Source organism: Panthera pardus, unplaced genomic scaffold, assembly GCF_024362965.1.
Source record: "Panthera pardus isolate Hobbes unplaced genomic scaffold, ASM2436296v1 HiC_scaffold_27, whole genome shotgun sequence".
Classification (NCBI taxonomy): Eukaryota; Metazoa; Chordata; class Mammalia; order Carnivora; family Felidae; genus Panthera; species Panthera pardus.
The window spans coordinates 99,029,523-99,049,913 of NW_026526843.1; the positions used below are offsets into that span (position 1 = coordinate 99,029,523).

At 44.2% G+C, this 20,391-nt stretch overlaps 1 protein-coding gene and 1 long non-coding RNA gene across 8 annotated transcripts in view; one reads left to right on the forward strand and one right to left on the reverse strand.

The window, feature by feature from the left end:
* Positions 1-5,391, reverse strand: part of GK (glycerol kinase) — a 77,385-nt gene extending 71,994 nt beyond the window's left edge. For 3 of the 6 annotated variants that reach the window (XM_053891736.1, XM_053891734.1, XM_053891737.1), the window contains exon 1: positions 5,163-5,389. In XM_053891736.1, the coding sequence (XP_053747711.1) occupies positions 5,163-5,240 (78 nt within the window). In that variant the 5' untranslated portion in view covers positions 5,241-5,389. Of the gene's footprint in view, positions 1-5,162 lie in introns of all 6 variants that reach the window. The other 3 variants (XM_053891735.1, XM_053891733.1, XM_053891738.1) reach the window with 2 other exon arrangements.
* A 248-nt stretch (positions 5,392-5,639) lies between these two features.
* On the forward strand, positions 5,640-20,165 carry LOC109249380 (uncharacterized). Of its 2 annotated transcripts, XR_002072544.2 has the most exons (5): positions 5,640-6,295; positions 17,615-18,189; positions 18,296-18,419; positions 18,814-18,880; positions 19,480-20,165. It is a non-coding gene; the product is annotated as an uncharacterized LOC109249380 (long non-coding RNA). The 2 variants fall into 2 exon arrangements; XR_002072543.2 differs by lacking the exon at positions 17,615-18,189 and having other exon boundaries at positions 5,651-6,295.
* The last annotated feature ends 226 nt before the right edge of the window (positions 20,166-20,391 follow it).

Sequence of the window (20,391 nt, forward strand, 5' to 3'; positions counted from 1 at the left end):
TAAAACAGTTTTCAGGAATGAGAATTCCCTCTCTAGAACTCTGTGATACTATATAGATTTGAGTGACCTAAAACAAAAGCTCCGGCTACAAATATATGGCAAACCTGACCACAAAAGGCATAGTGGCATGTTCCAACAAGCCAGAGAAGGAAAACATGGCAAAGGGCATTATATTTTCCTTAAAAAATGAGGCCACATGAAATAGCACATACATATATCTGATACGGCGATAGGTGCCCCCTGAGGACTTTTTCCAAGACTCCGCGAATTAACCTCCCTAGTCTTCCGATCGCGAAGTTCTAGTCAACGCCTCTGAAGGGCTCGGGTACGTAGTCATGTAATGAGCGCCTAACACATGCCAGATGCTGTGTTAGGCTTGGGGGAGGGAGAGCTCTTCACACATGACGTTTGTGAGAGACAAGACAGGGCGGCAGCTTCGTGAGGGGACCGTCTTCTTGCCATCTGTGTAAGGTGATGGGCAAGAAAATGAGCCAACTTGGTGGAAAAGAAGAAAGCACAAAAGTAACACAACCGTAGTTATCACAATGGTGGCCTCATTCTGCCTAAGAGCCGCATCAGTTTTTACCACGTTTACGGTGCATTAGTCCCTGGCCCCTGATGGGCGCTTAATAAATAGGCGTCGAATAAATACATGAAAGGAAGAAAGCGGAAATCCGTCCCTAAGCCTTATGAGATCTCTAAGGATGAGGCCGCTGGGGCCAAGGCAGTGCTTCCTGCCAAAACAAGCACCGAACTACAATTCTAGTCATTCTTTGGAGATGCTGGCTATTGGAACACGGCGGTTGCGAAACCGTCATCCACGGTGACTACACCTGGGTCCAGCCCAGGACCCGCTGGATCTGAGTCACAGGGCGATCAAAACCAGGACTTATTCAAAGGCAACGTTTTCTGTTTGTTTTTTTACATATTGCGAAACCAGTGTGTGCATATGTTTTCCTTGGTGAAGATTCATCTGTGATTATAATCAGAACTGACACCTGAGAAGTGGGTAAGCGGCCTCTCCCCAGCCTCTCCTCTTCCCTTCACAGGGCTTCAGGCAGCCGGGGAGCCTAGGGCACGATTTAGGGCAGGCTTCTGGGCGCACGCGACAGACCCGGCCTTGAATCCTAGTTCCACCAGTTACTGTGACCTTGGGCATGGTCCTCAGCATGGTCCGATGACCTGTGGAAAGGAGCTTACCAATGCCACCTACATTGAGGTTGCTGTGTGGGTTAAATGAGATAAAGCTGGAAAAATCTTCCCCTGCAGCATCGGACACATTTCAAGTCATAACACGTTCCAAGTCTTTGCTTTTCGTAACTTTCAACTTATGGGGAAAAACAAAGTTACCAAATAAAGAGGGAAGTTGACTGTTTAAGCTGAAACTTTGGTCTTATAAAGAAATGGCCCCTCCTTAAAACCTGTTACACTGATTCTCTTTCCAAGAAGTTCCTATTCTGTAATCTGAGTAATCATGTGCCAACCCCAGTTCACTTTCCTATCAGACAAGTATGAACGCTTCCCTTTAGTACAAAGCATATGCATAGGGTCCCAGGGTGAACTCTTTGGCAACTAGACGAAGAAATGAACATGTTCTCAAACTGTCTACTAAAATATAAGAAACTGGGGCGCCTGGGTGGCTCAGTCGATTAAGCATCTGACTTCAGCTCAGGTCATGATCTCAGGGTCCATGAGTTCGAGCCCCGCGTCGGGCTCTGTGCTGACAGCTCAGAGCCTGGAGCCTGTTTCAGATTCTGTGTCTCCCTCTCTCTCTGCCCCTCCCCTGCTCATGCTCTGTCTCTGTCTCAAAAATAAATAAACGTTAAAATAAATAAATAAATAAATAAAATAAAATATAAGAAATTAAGTAATGAAACACACCCAAGTCAGGAAGTTTTAAGATATTTTTGGGACAAGGCAAAAGAGCTAACCATAATCAAAATTCAGTTGACCTACTAAAGGGAAATAAAAATCTATGGAATCAATATGTATAAAGTGCTCCCTGTAGACAAAACACGTGTTCAACAAACAAACAAACACATGTTCGTTTGTTGCATGGACCAAGATTTTTTTTAAAGTTTATTTTTATTTATTTTGAGAGAGAGAGAGAGAGAGAGAGAGATAAAGAGCAAGCAGGGGAGGGGCAGAGAGAGAGGGAGTCAGAATCCCAAGCAGGCTCCACGCTGATCTCGCCGTGAGACCTGAGCCAAAGTCAAGAGTCGGACGCTTAACCGACTGAGCCACCCGGGTACCCCCGGACCAAGATGTTTTAAGGAACACAGACACCAACAGGACCTAAAAGGAGGTCCCGGCTCTGAAGTACAGCAGGTATACAATTATAATACAAATCAGGTGATCAGAGCTATTAATAGATGTATAAGAAAAGCACTATAGGAAGAGGTAGAAATTCTTTCTAAGGGTTTGAGGAAGACCTGCTAAGAGATGGCATCTGAGGCACTATTTGGAGGCAGAGTTGAATTTCACGAAGCAGATCTAGGGACGGGGGAGGAGACGATTCCCTCAGAGGAAAGAACATGCGGCTCGAAATGTTGTGTCCATTAGGGGAGAAAGTTAACGATGGTTAGTACAGAAAAAGGAAGAAGAAAGCTTGGAGAGGTTATTGGTCTCGTGAAAGTTGAATGAGATATGCAAATCTAATGAACACTGATCAGGAAATTACTCAAATACCTTTAACTTGATAAGGTTCCTTATGACAGCTCTTATTGTATTCTTCCCTGAGAAGGTAAGCAATTATTTGTGAGTCATAATTACAACGTGGAACAAAATGACTAGAACCCTTGGGAATTACCTCGTGATCTGTGATCGAAGCACTTATTCAGCAAATCTATTATCTGCATTTTGCAGGGAGTGGTTTAGCAACCTCTTTCCTTGTAACTGAAGGAGAAGTTGACTGTTAAACCATTCCTAAGTTCTGTTCGACTTCACGCATGATCTGGAAGTCTTTTGTCGACCCGCGAAGCATCTTTCATAGTTGTTTCTCAAGAAGCGGCAAACTTGGCCGATCAACTTTTACACATCACTCTATAAGCAGGATGGGAATCTTCTGAATTTGCACCTCAGCTTACTCAATGAGACCATACTACACCAGAGCTCAGAAAACACAACCCAGGGTCAGCAGGCTTGTGACGTTCATGTCACACACTGAATGATTCATGTCACGCACACAAATGATTGCGATAATATGAAGTCGATTAATTCTTCCCCCACCAACGCAGAAAGATGCCCCTTGGGCAACAGACTCCGAGGGACCAGGAACAGCCCTCAGTAGGTAAAGAAGCCTGCCGGGCTACAGGGACGGCAACGGTGAAGAGTCAAAAGAAAGAGAAGCACAGTAAGGCTGGTTCCTAAAAGGGAAGGCATACCGAACTGAATAATGTAAGGACGTGAGTAATAATAGTGAAATGAAACATCAAATACTTTACCCATGTTCACAGTGGGGAGAAGCCGTATCAACTTGAGAACAGTCGCCCCGTTCAGTGTGGCCCCCACAATGCTTAAAGAAGTAGTTGGCCAACGTTCAAGAATAACGAGATTTCACTGCAAACTCAAGACGATCAACATTTCTTAAAGAATTTGAAGATCTGGCAACACTGGGCTTGTGGTACCGCTTGGCTCTAGGCTGTCCCCTTGGCCTGAGTCGGCTCTCCACCTTCTACCTGGCTGGCTCCTGCAGGCACTTGTGTGGGCAATTTTTGAACAGGATTTCCAAAATCAACCCACACTTAGTCAGGACACAGGTCTTCAATGGCCTTTCTCAATTTGGGAAGATGGCAATGATGATTGTGTGTTTTATAGATTAACCAAATCCAGTTAGGCAGACTATCTTACTTATGATTCAGGATTCCTTTACAGACATTTATATGAGAATAGGACAAAGTGAAACCTGCCCGGGGTGATCTAAAGATAAGCAATGTAAGAGACGGTGGTTTGAGCTTGGCAGCTCAAACCTGGCTAAGTCATTAAATAGGATTCAAACTACAAGTGGACAGAAAGCTTTTCAGTTCAGACAAGAGAGACGAGTATCAAAATGCAGGCACAAATGCAGGTTTTAGTCAAGTGGCCAGTTAAACAGAACTTGGAAGACATGTACTTACTGTATATACAATGAATACATGTAGTATACACACACATACATATACATACAGAATAATGCACGAAAAAATGATTTGAAGTCAGTGAAGAGCCAAATAATCATTCAGTATTTACATCAATCTGCTAAGTGAGCCAAATGCCCACCGAAAGCATAAGTTCTTAACCAACAAGCGTTTATTTAAATTACTTTTAAATCATCTTACCAAACTCGGTGCTAGATCACTTTAAGAGCAAGTTTCTTAATTGCACACGACATTAATAAGCAGAGTCCCTTAAATAGCACTCCGTTGTGATAAAACTGCTCTCAGACACGGTAAATAAAAAGAGGAACAGCATTTTCCTGTCACTTTAAGTTGTGAAGCACGGAGAAAACAATCATCTGTTTGTGACGGGCAAAGCATCCGAACTGAAATTTGCGAGTCTTCGGAATCGAATAAAGATGCCGGTAAAAACACAGTAGCGTGACTTTTTCCTAACGTGTTCAGCACCGCCCCCCACCCCACCATGCCGGCCTTCCACCTTCTGCAATTTGTGTGGGAGAGGATGACAGCGCATCATCACGCTAATACTATATTCGTTCTACTGCTCCAAAGGACGCCGTGTTAGGCTACCAAAGCCGTGACACAGCTTTTGCCCCATCCAAGGACGTCCTGCGCCCCGCAGGCCAAATGCTCCTGGGGAAGACCGCAGTAGCGGTCAATGTGGCCACCTGTCCCTGGCTACAGGCGGGCCGCTCTGACGGATGCTCGGCGAGTCCCAGCTCCCTTTGGGGGTGGAGTCCCCCTATGAGTAGGTGATTCGGCTCCACCACCGAGGCCGGGGCTGCTCAACTCGGCCACGGGGGTCGCGAGAGGCCGAGGTCCCCCAGGCCCACGGAGGGCAGCTCCAGCGTGGCGGGTCCCGCTCCGGGGGCCTCGGCCTCCACCCCCTGCCTAGCGACTGGGGCCCGGGGTCGGGGGAGGCGCGGGATGGGGACGCGACAGCCAGCCCCGAGGTCCACGGGCGCCCGCCCCGGCTCAGCGCCTCCTCAAATGTCACCCTGGGCTCACCAAAAAGCGCGTTGAGCTGGTGCCCTGGTCCACTGCCCCCACCAATGGCCCCAAAACTGCTTTCTTCGCGGCTGCCATGAAACCAGCTTCGGGTCAGCGGGCTATCGCGGCCCGTTTCCCGGGAGACGGCGGCGGGCGGGGGAGGGGCAGGTCGCTGGCCGGGCAGGCGAGGCGGCGTGCAACAGCAGAACGCTGGGATCGCGCTCCAGGCAGCCCCTTTACCCGCGCGGAACCTTCTCACCCCGCCCCTTGGGCCCAGGCCCCGCCTCCAACCGCGTTCCCCATGACTCCGGGGGCGTGGCGGGGGGGGGGGGGCGCGGCCCGCCGGGCCAGCCAATTAGCGAAAGCGGAAAGAGGCGGAACGTTCCGACAGTCAGAGGGCGGTGAGACGTCAGGGAGGCGGGGCCTGGGCGCGGCGGAGGCGGTGGCCCGCGCCGCGGATCACGTGGGCTCCTGCGGCCCGGCGGCCGAGCCGGCCTGCCGCAGGGCCGGGGGCGGAGGCCGGCGCTGCCCTTTGGCGGGGAGCGCCACCGGCCCGTGGAAAGGGCACAACCCCCACGCCTCGCTTAGGGGCTTCCCCCCGCGAAAGGTCCCAGAGGACAGGACTACTTGTTCCCCTGGTGGACTGTGCAGAGCGCGGCGTGAGTCGCTGTTCAGGCCGACCCGGCCGGGCCTTCCCGCGCTTCCCACGCCCCTCCCACCTCCCCTCTCCTTGCCCTGGATAAGAATTCCCTGCAGGGAACTGGCCCCACGTAGCGTGGCCCCCGGGAGCACGGCTAATCCCTCATCTTCGGCCGCTTTTCAGGGACAAGGAACGCGGAAGTTCTTTCGGTTTAGCATGTAAGGCAAGAGCGCAGAATCAACCTCGAGTCCCTCAATTGACAATCTGGCATCCGGCAACTCCCTGTCCCGAACCGCCCTTGCTCCTCGCTTGACCTCACTCTGGTGTCCCCTCCCTCTCACGCCATTTCCTCTCCCTCCATTAACTGCTCTACATTGCAAAGGGAGAGCAAAGGGGCTCTTTGATTTGACCTTGAATTTACCTTGCCAGGATCCTTTTGAGTCCCGCGCGTTTCAGGAGCTTTTCAAACTTTGAATGAAGACCCACCGTGAGAAATAGTTTACGACTCCAGGTGTGTGCGTGCGCATGTGCATAAATTTATTTTCTATGTAATACATATAGATACACATAAATATATTTTCTGTATATTTACATTATTGAAAAATGTTTCCGAAACAATTTATCCTTCCGTGCTACGCATTCTGTATTGCTTTATTCTATTGCTGATCATTTTATCAATTGAGTAAAGGAGGCAAAACTGAAAGAACAAAGGCCTTTTTTTGGGGGGGGGGGTCTCAGAATTGCAGTTTCGGTGCAGGTTCTGGAGGACTCAGAAAAGGGTCTTGCTCATGTGGGGAAAGCAAGGGGTTTTTACGGGAAAGAAAGAAGGGGTGATTACATGACTTAAGTAAAGAAAAAAACCTACTTTGGTGCTGACTGGTGGAGCCACTTCTCATTACTATCTTATTGATTATTTTATTGCTGCTATCAAATAAAACTGTCCCTGGTATGTATTAATTCACTTTGCTGTCCTCATATGATCTGTCAGTTGCTCTCTTTAAACTTTACAATCAACTGCCTGTAAAACAGTTGCTGCTTCTGGCCTAGTTCAAGAGTTCATTGGGAAGAAAAATGCAGCTGCAAAATGGAGAACCTTATGGCCAGAAATTTTACACAATTCCACAGTTCCCTTTTAATCCAAGATTTTTTTTTTTTTTTTTTTTTTGGAAAATTGTCACAGATCAATACTATTCCCTGGTAGCCAGTTTAAATGTTCTGTTCTGGACCTTAAGTAAGAGGTCTGTTCCAAATCTCATGAACCAGCCCTACTCTTGAAAATGTCAGGGGCGCCTGGGTGGCTCAGTCGGTTGGGCGTCCAACTTCAGCTCAGGTCACGATCTCGCGGTCCGTGAGTTCGAGCCCCGCCCGCATCGGGCTCTGGGCTGATGGCTCAGAGCCTGGAGCCTGCTTCCGATTCTGTGTCTCCCTCTCTCTCTGCCCCTCCCCCGTTCATGCTCTGTCTCTCTCTATCTCAAACGTTAAAAAAAATAAAAATTAAAAAAATTAAAAAAAAAAAAAAAGAAAATGTCAGTTCAGGGGCGCCTGGGTGGCTCAGTGGGTTAAGCGTCCACTCTCAATCTCAGCTCTCAATCTCAGCTCAGGTCATGATATCACAGTTTGTGAGTCTGAGCCCCACCTATGGCTCAGCGTTAACAGTGAGGAGCCTTCTTGGGATTCTCTCCCTCTCCCCTTCTGTCTCTGCCCCTCCCCCACTCATGCTCCCTCTCAATAAATAAATAAATAAATAACTATTAAAAAAAGAAAATAAGTCACTTCAGTTAAACACTTGTGTCTCGTTTCAGGAAGTGGTCTTCGAGGGGGTTCCCCAAATTAGGCCCATATTGTGCAAGCAGTCAGGTAATTAATAAGAGGCATCTCTACGGAAACAAAAGAAACACAAAGGTTAATGGTTGGAACGTATTATAAACCCAGTGTCTGCGTCCCGAGTGTGGCCAGTGAGAAGATTTCTAGATGTCAGGCTCAAAGCATCTTCAGAGGGAGTGAGAGCAGGCGGTGGCGATCTGACAGATTTTCCTGGTTTGCAGTCTGAGTATCTCTGGTGATCTTTCTGAGAGGCCCATATAAAGCAACAGGCACGAAGACCGTCTGAACGTGGGCTGTCGTGGCAGTTCCTCTGAAGTTTATCTCAAGTTGTCTAGCTTCAGTTTGCACAGCTTCGGGAAAAATGGCGGTTTTAGTTCTCAGCCATTCCAAGTCAAAAGAATGAAAGAAAATTGGAAACCTTGGTTTGGAGAGTCACAGCCAGATATTTGAGGAAACCAGAATTCAGGATACGGCCCAGTTTTGCAGGGAAACAACAAACTGTCAGACGATCAGAACTAGAATCTAACATCCACACGTGTGTGTTATGGGAATACAATTTTTTTCTCTTTTTCAAAAGAAAACCACAGGCCCCAAATGGTGTTGCTTAGGCCGAGTTCCCAAACTGGGGCTTAATACCTAATTTAACTGCAGTTTCAACCTCTCCCAGAAATGTAATCTTAACTGGTCAGTCAGGAATTTTCCAGATCAGCCCACTGAGTCTGTCCTATGGGGCCTCTCTATCCCCCAAAGGAAGATGAATAATCTACATGATAAGACCCCTCTTCTTCTCCCCCGACTAAGGGAAAGTGACCTTTCGGGAACAATCCTTTTCATTTACTAATAACTTTCTGGCCCCACCCTCCTTCCTATAAACACTTTCCATTTTGTACAGTTTCTCAAAGCTTCCCTCTACTTGCTAGATGGGATACTGCCTGACTCGGGAAGCATTTAATAAAGTCCATTAAATCTTCAGATTATTTCAGTTGGATTTTATTTTTTAACACTCTCTAAAATCACCATCATTTCCACCAAAGATGGCCAAAGGAATACTAATTTGCAAAATAAGTCCAATTTCAGCACGTTGGCCTGATTATTTTCAAAAGTGTAGCAAGAATAGTGATTGATTATATAGGTTCATTTAAATCTGCTTTGCTGGAACTTTTTGTAAGACATTTTAGATTGAACTTTCAACAGCCTCTCCAAGCTAAGGAACCAAGCCAAATACTTGCCATCAGACTTCTGTGTAATTAATAGCTAAGGATTTGGGTGAATTCCTCCCTTTTTGAAGTCCCCCCAAATAGCCTGAGGTTCCTGTGCCTGCCAGGAAGCGACCTTCCATCCTTATCTGGTAAGGCTGCTGGGAACCCTGTAAGCAAAGTGTCAGGATGATTTTTCCAAGGGGCTTCATTGGCTCCAGAAAGTCAGCCTTAGATCCTTCAGGCTGTCTGGTCATATCTGAGTCTATGCATGTCTCTGAAATACGACATTCCAGTCAAAGCGTTGGTAATACAACCAGTGTTTCCAATGCTGTCCTGTTACAAGGAGAACGGATTCTTATTAAATTTATACAAATAGCTATAATTGCCATGAAAATAGGAATACTCACTGAGAGTTTCTAAATTCTGGAAGGATCAGGTAGGGAGAAAAGGATAAATGTTTCGGATCTGTTTACAAAGGAATAGTTTACCAAATTTCTGTAAGTCATAGATAGCCTAAGAGAGAACATTTCTTTAAATCTGGAAGAGAAAACATTAGAAAACCAGCTTCCTCAGTTTATTCAGGCCCGTGTTATTAATTCTTGGTTTTTTTTGAATCCAGATTTCCCAATAGCTGCAGAAATTCTTATCCAGTTCAGTTTTGTGATCTTAAGGTTATCAGAAACCTGTGTTTGTCAAGAGTCCTTTCCATGAATCTCCTTGAAGCTGAAACACATGTGCAAGACCATCAAGAATAAAACAATAACTGTAAATGACAAGAAGACTCAAATGGCCACAGTTAAAGATCTGTTGGGAGCTCATTATGGTCTACGGCCATAGCACCCTGAGCGCGCCTGATCTCGTCTGATCTCGGGAGCTCATTATGATACAATTGAAAAGGAAGTTTGGTTATTTCTGTGACACACAACACGTTAATAATTAGAATTACAAGCAATAACACTGTACCAGGACATATTAAAACTTTAGGAATTTCATATTATTTCTAGAACAGTTACATGAATAGCAATTCACCCATACAATGTAACGTAAGACGGTTTATCCTCACTTAGTACCTGACAATGCTTTGGTAATTTGACAATTCCTTTGGTAATATAATATACCAGATAAATAAGCCTAATTAGTCAAAGAGACTTCATTTAGAATTTGAGTTTGGGGAAAAGGCAAGGGAATTAAAAGCAAAAGTGAATTACTGGGACCTTATGAAGATAAAAAGCTTCTGCACAGCAAAGGAAACAACCAACAAAACTAAAAGGCAACCAACGGAATGGGAAAAGATATTTGCAAATGACACATCGGACAAAGGGCTAGTATCCAAAATCTATAAAGAGCTCATCAAACTCCACACCCGAAAAACAAATAACCCAGTGAAGAAATGGGCAGAAAACATGAATAGACACTTCTCTAAAGAAGACATCCGGATGGCCAACAGGCACATGAAAAGATGTTCAACGTCGCTCCTTATCAGGGAAATACAAATCAAAACCACACTCAGATATCACCTCACGCCAGTCAGAGTGGCCAAAATGAAGAAATCAGGAGACTATAGATGCTGGAGAGGATGTGGAGAAACAGGAACCCTCTTGCACTGTTGGTGGGAATGCAAATTGGTGCAGCTGCTCTGGAAAGCAGGGTGGAGGTTCCTCAGAAAATTAAAAATAGACCTACCCTATGACCCAGCAATAGCACTGCTAGGAATTTACCCAAGGGATACAGGAGTACTGATGCATAGGGGCACCTGTACCCCAATGTTTATAGCGGCACTCTCAACAATAGCCAAATTATGGAAAGAGCCTAAATGTCCATCAACTGATGAATGGATAAAGAAATTGTGGTTTATATACACAATGGAATACTACGTGGCAATGAGAAAAAATGAAATATGGCCTTTTGTAGCAACATGGATGGAACTGGAGAGTGTGATGCTAAGTGAAATAAGCCATACAGAGAAAGACAGATACCATATGGTTTCACTCTTATGTGGATCCTGAGAAACATAACAGAAACCCATGGGGGAGGGGAAGGAAAAAAAAAAAAAAAAAAAAAAAAAGAGGCTAGAGTGGGAGAGAGCCAAAGCATAAGAGACTGTTAAAAACTGAGAACAAACTGAGGGTTGATGGGGGGTGGGAGGGAGGGCAGGGTGGGTGATGGGTATTGAGGAGGGCACCTTTTGGGATGAGCACTGGGTGTTGTATGGAAACCAATTTGACAGTAAATTTCATATATTAAAAAAAAAAAAAAAAAGAATTTGAGTTTGGGGAAGTTTGTGAAAAATATCAGAAGGTTTTAAATTTAAAGCACATGACTAAAGAGGATCCCAGATCATTATAAAATTTAATACTTACCTGTCATCCCAGGCGACGATGAGATCCTAAAGACAAATATAGAGGATTACAAAGTCAGTCGTTAGCGAAAGTTAGCTCTTTTAATACTGGGAAAATTCAGTGTCCTTAAGTAATTAAAGACCTGATAAAGACAAAACAGAAACTTTGATTTTCTTACCTGGATTACATTAAAGACAAAGAAAAACCTTTGTTTATAATTTTATATTAAGAGTAGACCAATAATTTAAGAAAACTTTGGTGTTTTAACAGTGAGACAAAACCAGTTCTAATCTTGTACCATTATACCTTTGACATTAAAACTCATCCATTCCAATCATAGTTCTGACCCTGCATAGACTTTTTTTCAAAGATTCCTTTTTTCACAAACTTTCTATGACGTTCATTCCTACATTCAGATTTTGCCTGATTTCTTCCCTCTTTAAATAACCGGCCTTGCCTTAGGTCAAAAGTTCTTCCTTTTCCCTCAAAAAAACCACATCTCCATTTCTAATATCCTTTCCTACCAAAACACATGACATCCTATTTTACTGGCATGTGGAGATGTTTTCTTATTATTTCTAGTAGCTTAAATTATATTTAGCAAAATTCTTAACTTTTAGAGACCTTTTTTTTTTTTTTTTTTTTTTTTAAGTAATCTCTACACCCGACATGGGGCTCAAACTCACGACCCTGAGATCACAAGTCATATACTCCACCAAATGATCCAGCCAGGCACCCCAGTTTACCTATTTCTAATGAAAACTAAGAAGTAAGCAGTTGTGAACTGTTATACTAGCATTCTTTTTTTTTTTAATTTTTTTTTTATTTTTAAGCAATCTCTAACCCCAACATGGGGCTCAGATGCATAACCCCAAGACCCAGAGTTGCATACTCCACTGACTGAGCCAGCCAGGCGCCCCTATATCAGCATTCTTTAGGCTGGCAACTTTATGAACACATTTCATAATTTTTAGAAACAAATGCCTTCTTATAGTAAACTTCTCAGTATGGCACAAAACATATTTAGCAATAGACCCAAATATCTTTAGTTTCTCTGTAATAGGAAGTCAAAAGCAAATAAGCTTATGTTTAGTAGTTAATGTTTCAGGATTTCATCTTATTTGGAAATGATCTGGATATTTCAAGACTACCCATTATGTAACTTAATTTAACAAATCCAAAAAGGATTTGGGGAAACTATTTAAGTAGACATAAATATTGCTGAAAAGTTCGTTTACAAACTTGTATTTTACTTACATCAATTTAATTCACTTGTTCTTAATAAATATGTTTAGATTAGTCAGGAAAATTTCACAACACACTAAACAGCTAACCATCACCTTTAAGTTACATTTCTTGCTAAGTCTGTAACAGAGATAACATGAGCTAATTTGACTTTTAGCAAACCTAGGGAGAATAATAGTTTTATATTTACTGCTGACAACTCTAAAAACATGCCTGTTTTAATTAAGCCAACCAACTTCAATGAGCTTTTATATATTAAAGATTAATCTTAGATCACATGAACTTGAAATATATTTGGGTTCATTTCTATTGTCTGAGAATTTAATTTATACGAGCACTCATTTTCTTTAAGCCAATTAAACAGAGCTCTTTTATAAATTAATTTCGGCAATACCATTCAGAGGTAGAAAATACTACACATCTATAACACATCGGAACATAAAGACGGACACAAATGGAAACCTTATAGTTATTGTTGTAAAGTTTTTAGCCATGAGGGGCACCTGGCTGGCCCAGTAGGAAGACCGTACGACTCTTATCTTGGGGTCAAGAGTTTGAGCCCACACTGAGCGGAGAGATTGCTTGAAAATAAAATCTTTTTAAAAAAAGTAAGAATTTTTTTAGCCGTGAGGCTGAAAGTAGGATAATTCAGAATTCACTAGTTTAGAAAAGAGCAACTGAATGCAAACTGTTTTTCTGGGAGATGGAATTAGTTAAGGTTATGTGCTCAGATAGCTAAAACTTTCGCCACTAATATTTGTGGGGAAGACAATTACCATTGGTATTTATCCTTGCCCAGTAACCTTATGGAAGCTGTGGGCTAGATTTGGGGCAAGGGTGCTTCTACAGCCATTTGTAACTTTAAAAAACTTCTCCCCAACCCCAAGTTTTAGGAATAGAGGATGATCTACACATGAGTTCCCAGAGACGGTTATGAGACTTTTGAGATAAATAGTGGATGTTTGGGATTGGTGAAAAGGGGAGGTTGAAGGATTTTCAGTTGTTTCTGGGCCTTTATTTCTGGTTTTGCAAAGATTTGTAAGATAAGGGCAGTTGCTTTTAATCCTTCAAGGAACTGGGTTGCAATTTAAATGACATTCTAGGTTGATCCACCCATCTGACTACATCATCCTCAGTTTGCTTCTTTCCCTCTGGGTACATAGTTCTAATTTTAACTTAGGGGAGAGGCCTTAAAAAAAATTCTTATCAGGTGCTGAATATCAGCTTCCAATCTGGCCAACTTTGGACTACAGAGCCACTGTAAAATAAATTCTTGCCAGTTTTGAGTTTTATGCTTTGGATGTAAGACGAGTCCCCAAAGAGGGTGCAAAGCTACTACCTTCCCAAGATCTAGAGTCACTCCCAAAGATAGCCGAAAGAAAGAAATGACAACCTGCATGCCACAGCAAGGCAGACAAAACGAGTCAAGCAGGAAGATAGTGGCTATTTCTCCTGAGCGACAGGGTCTCAATGGCCTTCAGCTCAAAATGCCAAAGTGGCACACTCCGGGGAGACTTGCTCTGAACCCTTTCAGTCTCCTTCAGTCTTAAAGAAGTTTGACTACCCAGAAGCTAAGTTAAATTCTCTATGTGCTGTGCCACTATTTCCAAAAATATTTCCCTCTTTTGAGGGAAAGAGATGTGTGCTGATACCTCCCCAAAAAATTGAGGTCTAACAGGTGAATGGGGTCTGTAGGGACCAGAAGGAATTGATGAGTGCTGTAAGGGCCCCAGCTGAAAAGAAACGGGTAAAAATTTTAAAACTGTCATGGGATATTAGATACTCCCACAGCTTGTAGTGTTCGGTACTCTGGGGAAGGCGGGGAGGCAGGTGGGTGGGGTTTAAAACTGACAGTGTTGTTCCCACGTCTAGAGGGGGAAAGGGAGTGGGAGATACAGGCTTCCAGTTATGGAATGAATAAGTCATGGGAATAAAAGGCACAGCACAGGGAATACAGTCCGTGGTGTTATAAGAGTGTTGTCTCGTGACACAGGGTAGCTACACTTGTGATGAGCATAGCATAACGTATAAACCTGTTGAATCACTGGTTTACTCATGTAAACTCATGTAACATTGTGTGTCAGCTGTACTAAAAAAAAAAAAAAACAACAGAGAGAGAGAGAGAGAGAGAGAGAGAGAGCTCATCTCACCTCATTCCCAGTAACATCTACTTCCCCTGAAGTATTGGGTAGAATTAACAGGAAGATCCCCTTTTGTCCTGGGAGCTGCGCTTTTCAGTCATATGAGTATTAGTTCCCCTGCTGTTTGTGCCCTTCGAGGGGAAAGTGCTCGTAGGCTGTTGGAGCCAATGCTGTCTCACAGGTAACAAAGTTGGAGTTAAATTAAAAAAAAGAAAAGTTAAAAAAATGGGTTTTCACGATTAATTTTGTCAATACCAAAGTATTGTTTACAAGTTTTTCTCTAATCTATCATAATAATTAAAAACCAGATTCGTTTGGCCACTGATTACATCGTTGCTTTGTTTCTCCAATCTATAGTCTTTTGGAAACCCTGAGGGACAGTTTTATGTAAATCTTCAGCTAGCTTAAAAGCTTCTGTTTTACCTACAACTTTTCACTTAGCAAAATCAACAGGCTCTGTCCGGCCTGCTTTTCCCATTCATTCCCTTATGTGACCTTCATTTACAAGCATGCGTAGAAGTTGATAAAGGTCAGAATTACCAGGTTTACGGGTCTGAATAACTAAAGCGAATCCCCTAGCAAATCCTAGAGGGTCTTCAAGGGCATGGGGAAAGTCCTTGGCAGTAAGTAGTTCATGGTCGTGCCTTGGTCCACGGAGTATAAATGACTGATAAAGTCTTAGAGCGTCCTTCATTGGGTTTAAGTTTAGAAGGAGTTCAGATTGCTGGAGGGTCTAGAGGAACCTCCGGGTTGATATTAGAGAAGGGAAGTTCTGTGCAACTAGGATCGCCAGGGGGAGAGCAGGAGGGAGAAGGTGGAAGACAAGCAATGGGTGTAGCGTTTCTCAGAAGCTCCTTGAGCTTAGATCCTTGCTGAGAGAAGTCAGAATCAGCTTTAGAAAGTTTAGGTAATTTCGTTCCTGAGGAAGCAGGTTTAGAATCATTTGGTAAGAGGCCTCCAAATACGAAGGGAACTATGCTTCTACTCAAGCTGCTTGGTTTTTTTCTTTTTCCAGTTGTGCCCGCAAATAAACTAATTTTGGAATCTCCAAAGATCCCCGAGTGGCCACTGTAATGACAAGTCAGTGATCCCACAAGACAGAAACTTACAAAAAATGGACCTATAACAGACACCCAGCTGGGGTTCCAGTCAGGGGCTGCTCTCCAGCAGCAATTTTCCAAACCAAAGGCCCCGCTGAGTATGCACCGGGCAGATGAGAGTAACTCTGTAGTTCAGACAGACAGACAAAAGCCCACATAGGTAAGACAGACACCCAAAACCTGGGCCTAAGCGTCAACTGAAAAGAGGGAGGTTGGGGCATTCATGGCTCGCTCAGTCAAGTTAGAGCCCCATGTTGGGTGGAGAGATTACTGAAAAAAAATTATGATAATCGTGAGGTTCAGAACTGAGAGGACTCACCGGCAGAACCCCGAACCGCCTGCTTAGGCAGGTACCATGTTCGAATCCAACGGCAGTCCCAGAATCAGAATGGTACATCGCTTCAGATCCCCTGCTGTTCTGATACCATTTATGTTGACTGAGAAAAGGAGGCAAAACTGAAAAAGAAGAAAGGCCTTCGTTTGTGATCTCAGAATTGCGATTCGGGCACACAGATTCCAGAGGACTGAGAAGAGTGTCTTGCTTATGTGGGGAAAGCAAGAGGCTTTTATAGGAAAGAAGCAAGAGGTCATTACATGATTTAGATAAAGAAGAGGAAAAAAACCCTGCTATTCGGGTGCTGACCGGTGGAGTCGCTTCTGATTACTATTGTTTTGATTATTAGTGCGATGAAACAAAACTACAAAAAAGTAGTTAACTTTACTGCCCTCATATAATCCGAATGCCACTTACTCTGTTGAAATTTTATGAGCAATTGCTTGTAAAAGAATTGTCACCTCTTGTCCCGTTGGACAGTTCCTTAGCTGGAAAGCAAAATGGAGCTTCAAAACTGAGTCTCTTCCGTCCAGAAACTTTATACAATTCTACACTTTTTAAAAGACGCTGATTGAAAATCACCAGGGTAATTATGCAAACCACTAGGCTATCAATTTCAAAGGCACTCTATTGTCACCCTCTCATTTCTTTCCATCCTTTTCCCTAATCTCTCGGTGTTCTGGAACATCATTTCTATTTTTTTCCCCCTGTGGCCCTTACTCTACAACACACTCTCTTATCCATCTCTGTGTGTGTAGTTTAACCACGTTTGCTCTGGAAGGAAATTGTCCTGTACTCTGTGTAGACATCACTCTGGTGTTCTATGTGATGCCTGCTTATAGAAATGCTGACTTGATAACTACTGATAAACTGGCCTGCTTAGGAGAGGAGGGCAGATGAATCAGTATTTCTGAATTTCCTGGAAGAAGACACAGACAGGCATTCAGGCGAATGTAAAGGAAGTAGGCTAACTGGCCTCTGAATACCATGAAAGGCATTAATTAAATGATATAGATAAGGATCTCCTTGATTCTGGAAGGCAGTAAAAAGGAAGCCACCAAACCTACCATATCAATCCATTAAAAAAAAAAAAAAGTGACCAGGGCACCTGGGTGGCTCAGTTGGTTAAGTGGCCAACTTTGGCTCAGGTCACGGCCCCATGGTTCGTGAGTTCCGAGCCGCACATCGGGCTCTCTGCTGTCAGTACGGAACCCATTTCGGGTCATCTGTCCCCTTTTCTCTCTGCCCCTCTCCCGCTCACACGTTCTCTTTCTCCCTCTCAAAAAGAAATAAACATTAAAAAAAAAAAAGTGACTGACATCGTTCTAACTTTCACACAGTTTTGACCCTCAGATTCTCACAGGACAGGGTCACACACTTCTAAGCTCCCTCTTGGAGTTCAGGGAAGGTCAAAGGGAAGAGTCTTAAACAGAAGACTCTAGCTCAGTGTATCTAATCTCCACACCCTAAATATTTACTCTGAGCCTCCTAGTCCTGTTTCGTCGTATCCAACTGGAATGACCCCCATTTCTCTGCTCTTTCTCATCCCTTCAAGCCCTGGCTGCAGTCTGAAAACTCACATTTATTCAAAGGTACAAACTAACCAAGAGATAGTCTGCTTTCATTTTCCATACTATCCCTGAGGCAGAGTTGGAAATAACAACGGGGCACGTGTGGTCCGGGGAGCGTGAAGTGACGCGTCTGAGACTCGCCCGCCTTCTGTGGCAGAACCGGAACTAGAATTTCCGTCTCCTGACATCAAGCCCACTGCCCTTTTGTGGCCGTCTGAGGGAAGGGCAGCCAGGAAAATAAATAAAAACGAAGAAGGTAGGATGCTGGTCCACCTCGAGCTCCCCGTGACCCATTCCAGACCTGAAGGTAAAGCAGTGGGAGAAACACTGGATTGGACAGCTAAGGAGCTCCTTGGTCTGATCTTGGCCTTGCCATTCAACACTTGATCTTCCTGACCTGGAATAACTAATTTTCTCCCCTGGCTTCCTCTTGCTCATCGGTCAAGCAGGGAAAATGTCATTGACCTGGATGGCATGATGTGTGACACCACTCTACAAGCGAATGATTTAAGTAGCTTGAGTTTTCTCAAGTTCATCGTGATGATTTCGGGCCGGTAGGGCAAGAAATCAACGTCAACTCCCATTTGGAGAGACTCTTGGGGTTTCAGTTATTCCCCCTCTGGTGTTTCCTGTTAATTTACACAGAATTTATGTAAGTAGAAAGACTACATTGCCGTAGAGATTCTTTTGTGGGGGGGGGGGGGAGGAGGATCCAGTCATGTTTCTTGGCCTTCTCATATTTGCCTTATTTTTTCTAGTCTACTTGGAAAGCTAGCTCCTTAATCTCTTCTTGCTATTCGAACGATGACTGGGATAGGGACCGACGTGGACATGGAAAAGATAACATGGAAAGTTACCGAAGGAAAGGATTACAGTAAATAGGTCAGGCATTCCTTTATTTTATGGGACTGGGATGACTTAGGCAGATATAAGAAGTGATTTGCCCAAGATAGCAGAGGGAGTTAAAGACAGATTAAGAACTTAAATACAGTTGATTTAAAAAAGCCAAATTAGGACGCTTCCTCACCCCCCATGCAAACTGGAGAATCCACTCACGTGCATGTTAATAATCCAGGTGTAGCGACCTAAAAATTATGCATCACTCTCTGCAGTGTTGCAAGTGTAATAGAATTAGGATATGGCAACGATTCTCAAACTCTACCTATATCAGAACCACCTACAGGACTTGTTAAAACCCAGGATGCTGGGCCCCAATCCCAGAGTTTCTGGTTTAGTAGGTGAGGTCCGATAAGTTGCATTTCTAACACCCTCCCAGGTGATGCTGGCCAATGGACCATGAATATGCTGGAATGTCTATTTTTCTAGAACTTGGCGAAACTGTGGTAAGAGAATCTTTTGACTTGCGTTAGTGACTTTTTCTCCCAAATATTAGTTCTTTGTTAACAAATAATCCACTCAGCATACCGTAGGTAGGGGCGTCTGGGTGGCTCAGTCGGTTGAGCATCCGACTCTTGCTGTTGGCTCCGGTCATGATTTCAAACCCCATATCAGGCTCTCGCTGGCAACGTGGAACCTGCTTGGGATTCTCTCTCTTCCTCTCTCTGTGACCCTCCTCCGCTCTCTCTCTCTCTCTCTCTCTCTTAAAATAAATAAATAAATAAATAAATAAACATTAAAAAAGAATACTGGTGGAGAAAGGCTTTAGGCAGACATTCTCAGTTATCAGTCTGTCGCCTAGGGCACTTGTTCCAGACGCAGGTTCTGCTACTTTCTCCCTCCCCACCCCCTCGGAATGCAACAAGCGAGGCTCCTTGATGCCTCGGGTTTTGTCCTGATCATTATTTTAGCACTAGGGGCTGGGTGTTCTATAAGCAACTGCTGAGCGAGTGAAGGAATGAATTAATCAATCAACGGAATCATACCTTCTGGTAATAATGTCAACCGGGCTGTACCCTCCCGCATGTCTTTTATTGTTTTCAAGTTTGACTGCAGGCTTTGCCGCCAGATACAAAAAGGCATACAGCTGTCACAAGGAGGGCACTGCACACAAAGTCTCAGCTGTAAACACCACTTCAAAATATAAACTCGCTCTTTGGAATGCATTGTGTCAAAGGCTTCCCATATGAGTACCGTTGTTATAAAACGGCGACATTTCCTTTGATAAGCAGACAAAACGCACCCGTTATCTTACACACATTTCCATCTCCTTGTAGCAATTCCCGTCTCTACCTGCGCTACTCTCATCCACCCATACAGGCACAGGCCACTTCTATTCCTTCACAAGGGCGGAGGAGACTGGGCTTGGGCCGTGTGACTTGCATGGCCATCAGCAAACGTGGTGCGGAGACTTGATAGGTGATGTGCAAAAGTGAGCCCTTCCTCCTTGGAACCCAGCTGCCATGCTTTAAGAAAGCCAGTCTAACCGGCTAGCAGATGAGAAACTCCGCACTCTCGCTGACCAACGGCCAACTTCCGGAAGTGTGAATGAAACCGTCTTGGATGTTTCCATTTCGGCCCCAGGAGAGCTCCCATCTGTTTGCAGCCGCTGAATGAGCGACCCAGGTGAATGAATGACCTTGGTCAATATCGCCCGGAGGAGGGAAACCACCCAGCCGAGCGCAGATAGTACACAGAATCGTGGCACATAATAAATGGTTATTGTTTGGAGACGCTTGGTTTTGGAGTCGTTTGTCGTGCAGCAACAGGGGGATGACACAACGAGTACGTGTTGGTGTGATCTCCATTCCTCACAGAATTTAGCGTTTGGTCATATGTGGTTACAGCCCAGACACTGGGTCTTTTGGAACGATCACCACATGAATATCCGCAAATGTTCTCATTTGCCAAACATGTTTGGAAAACCTGCCACGGATGCAAGTCGACAGGTGTTTCA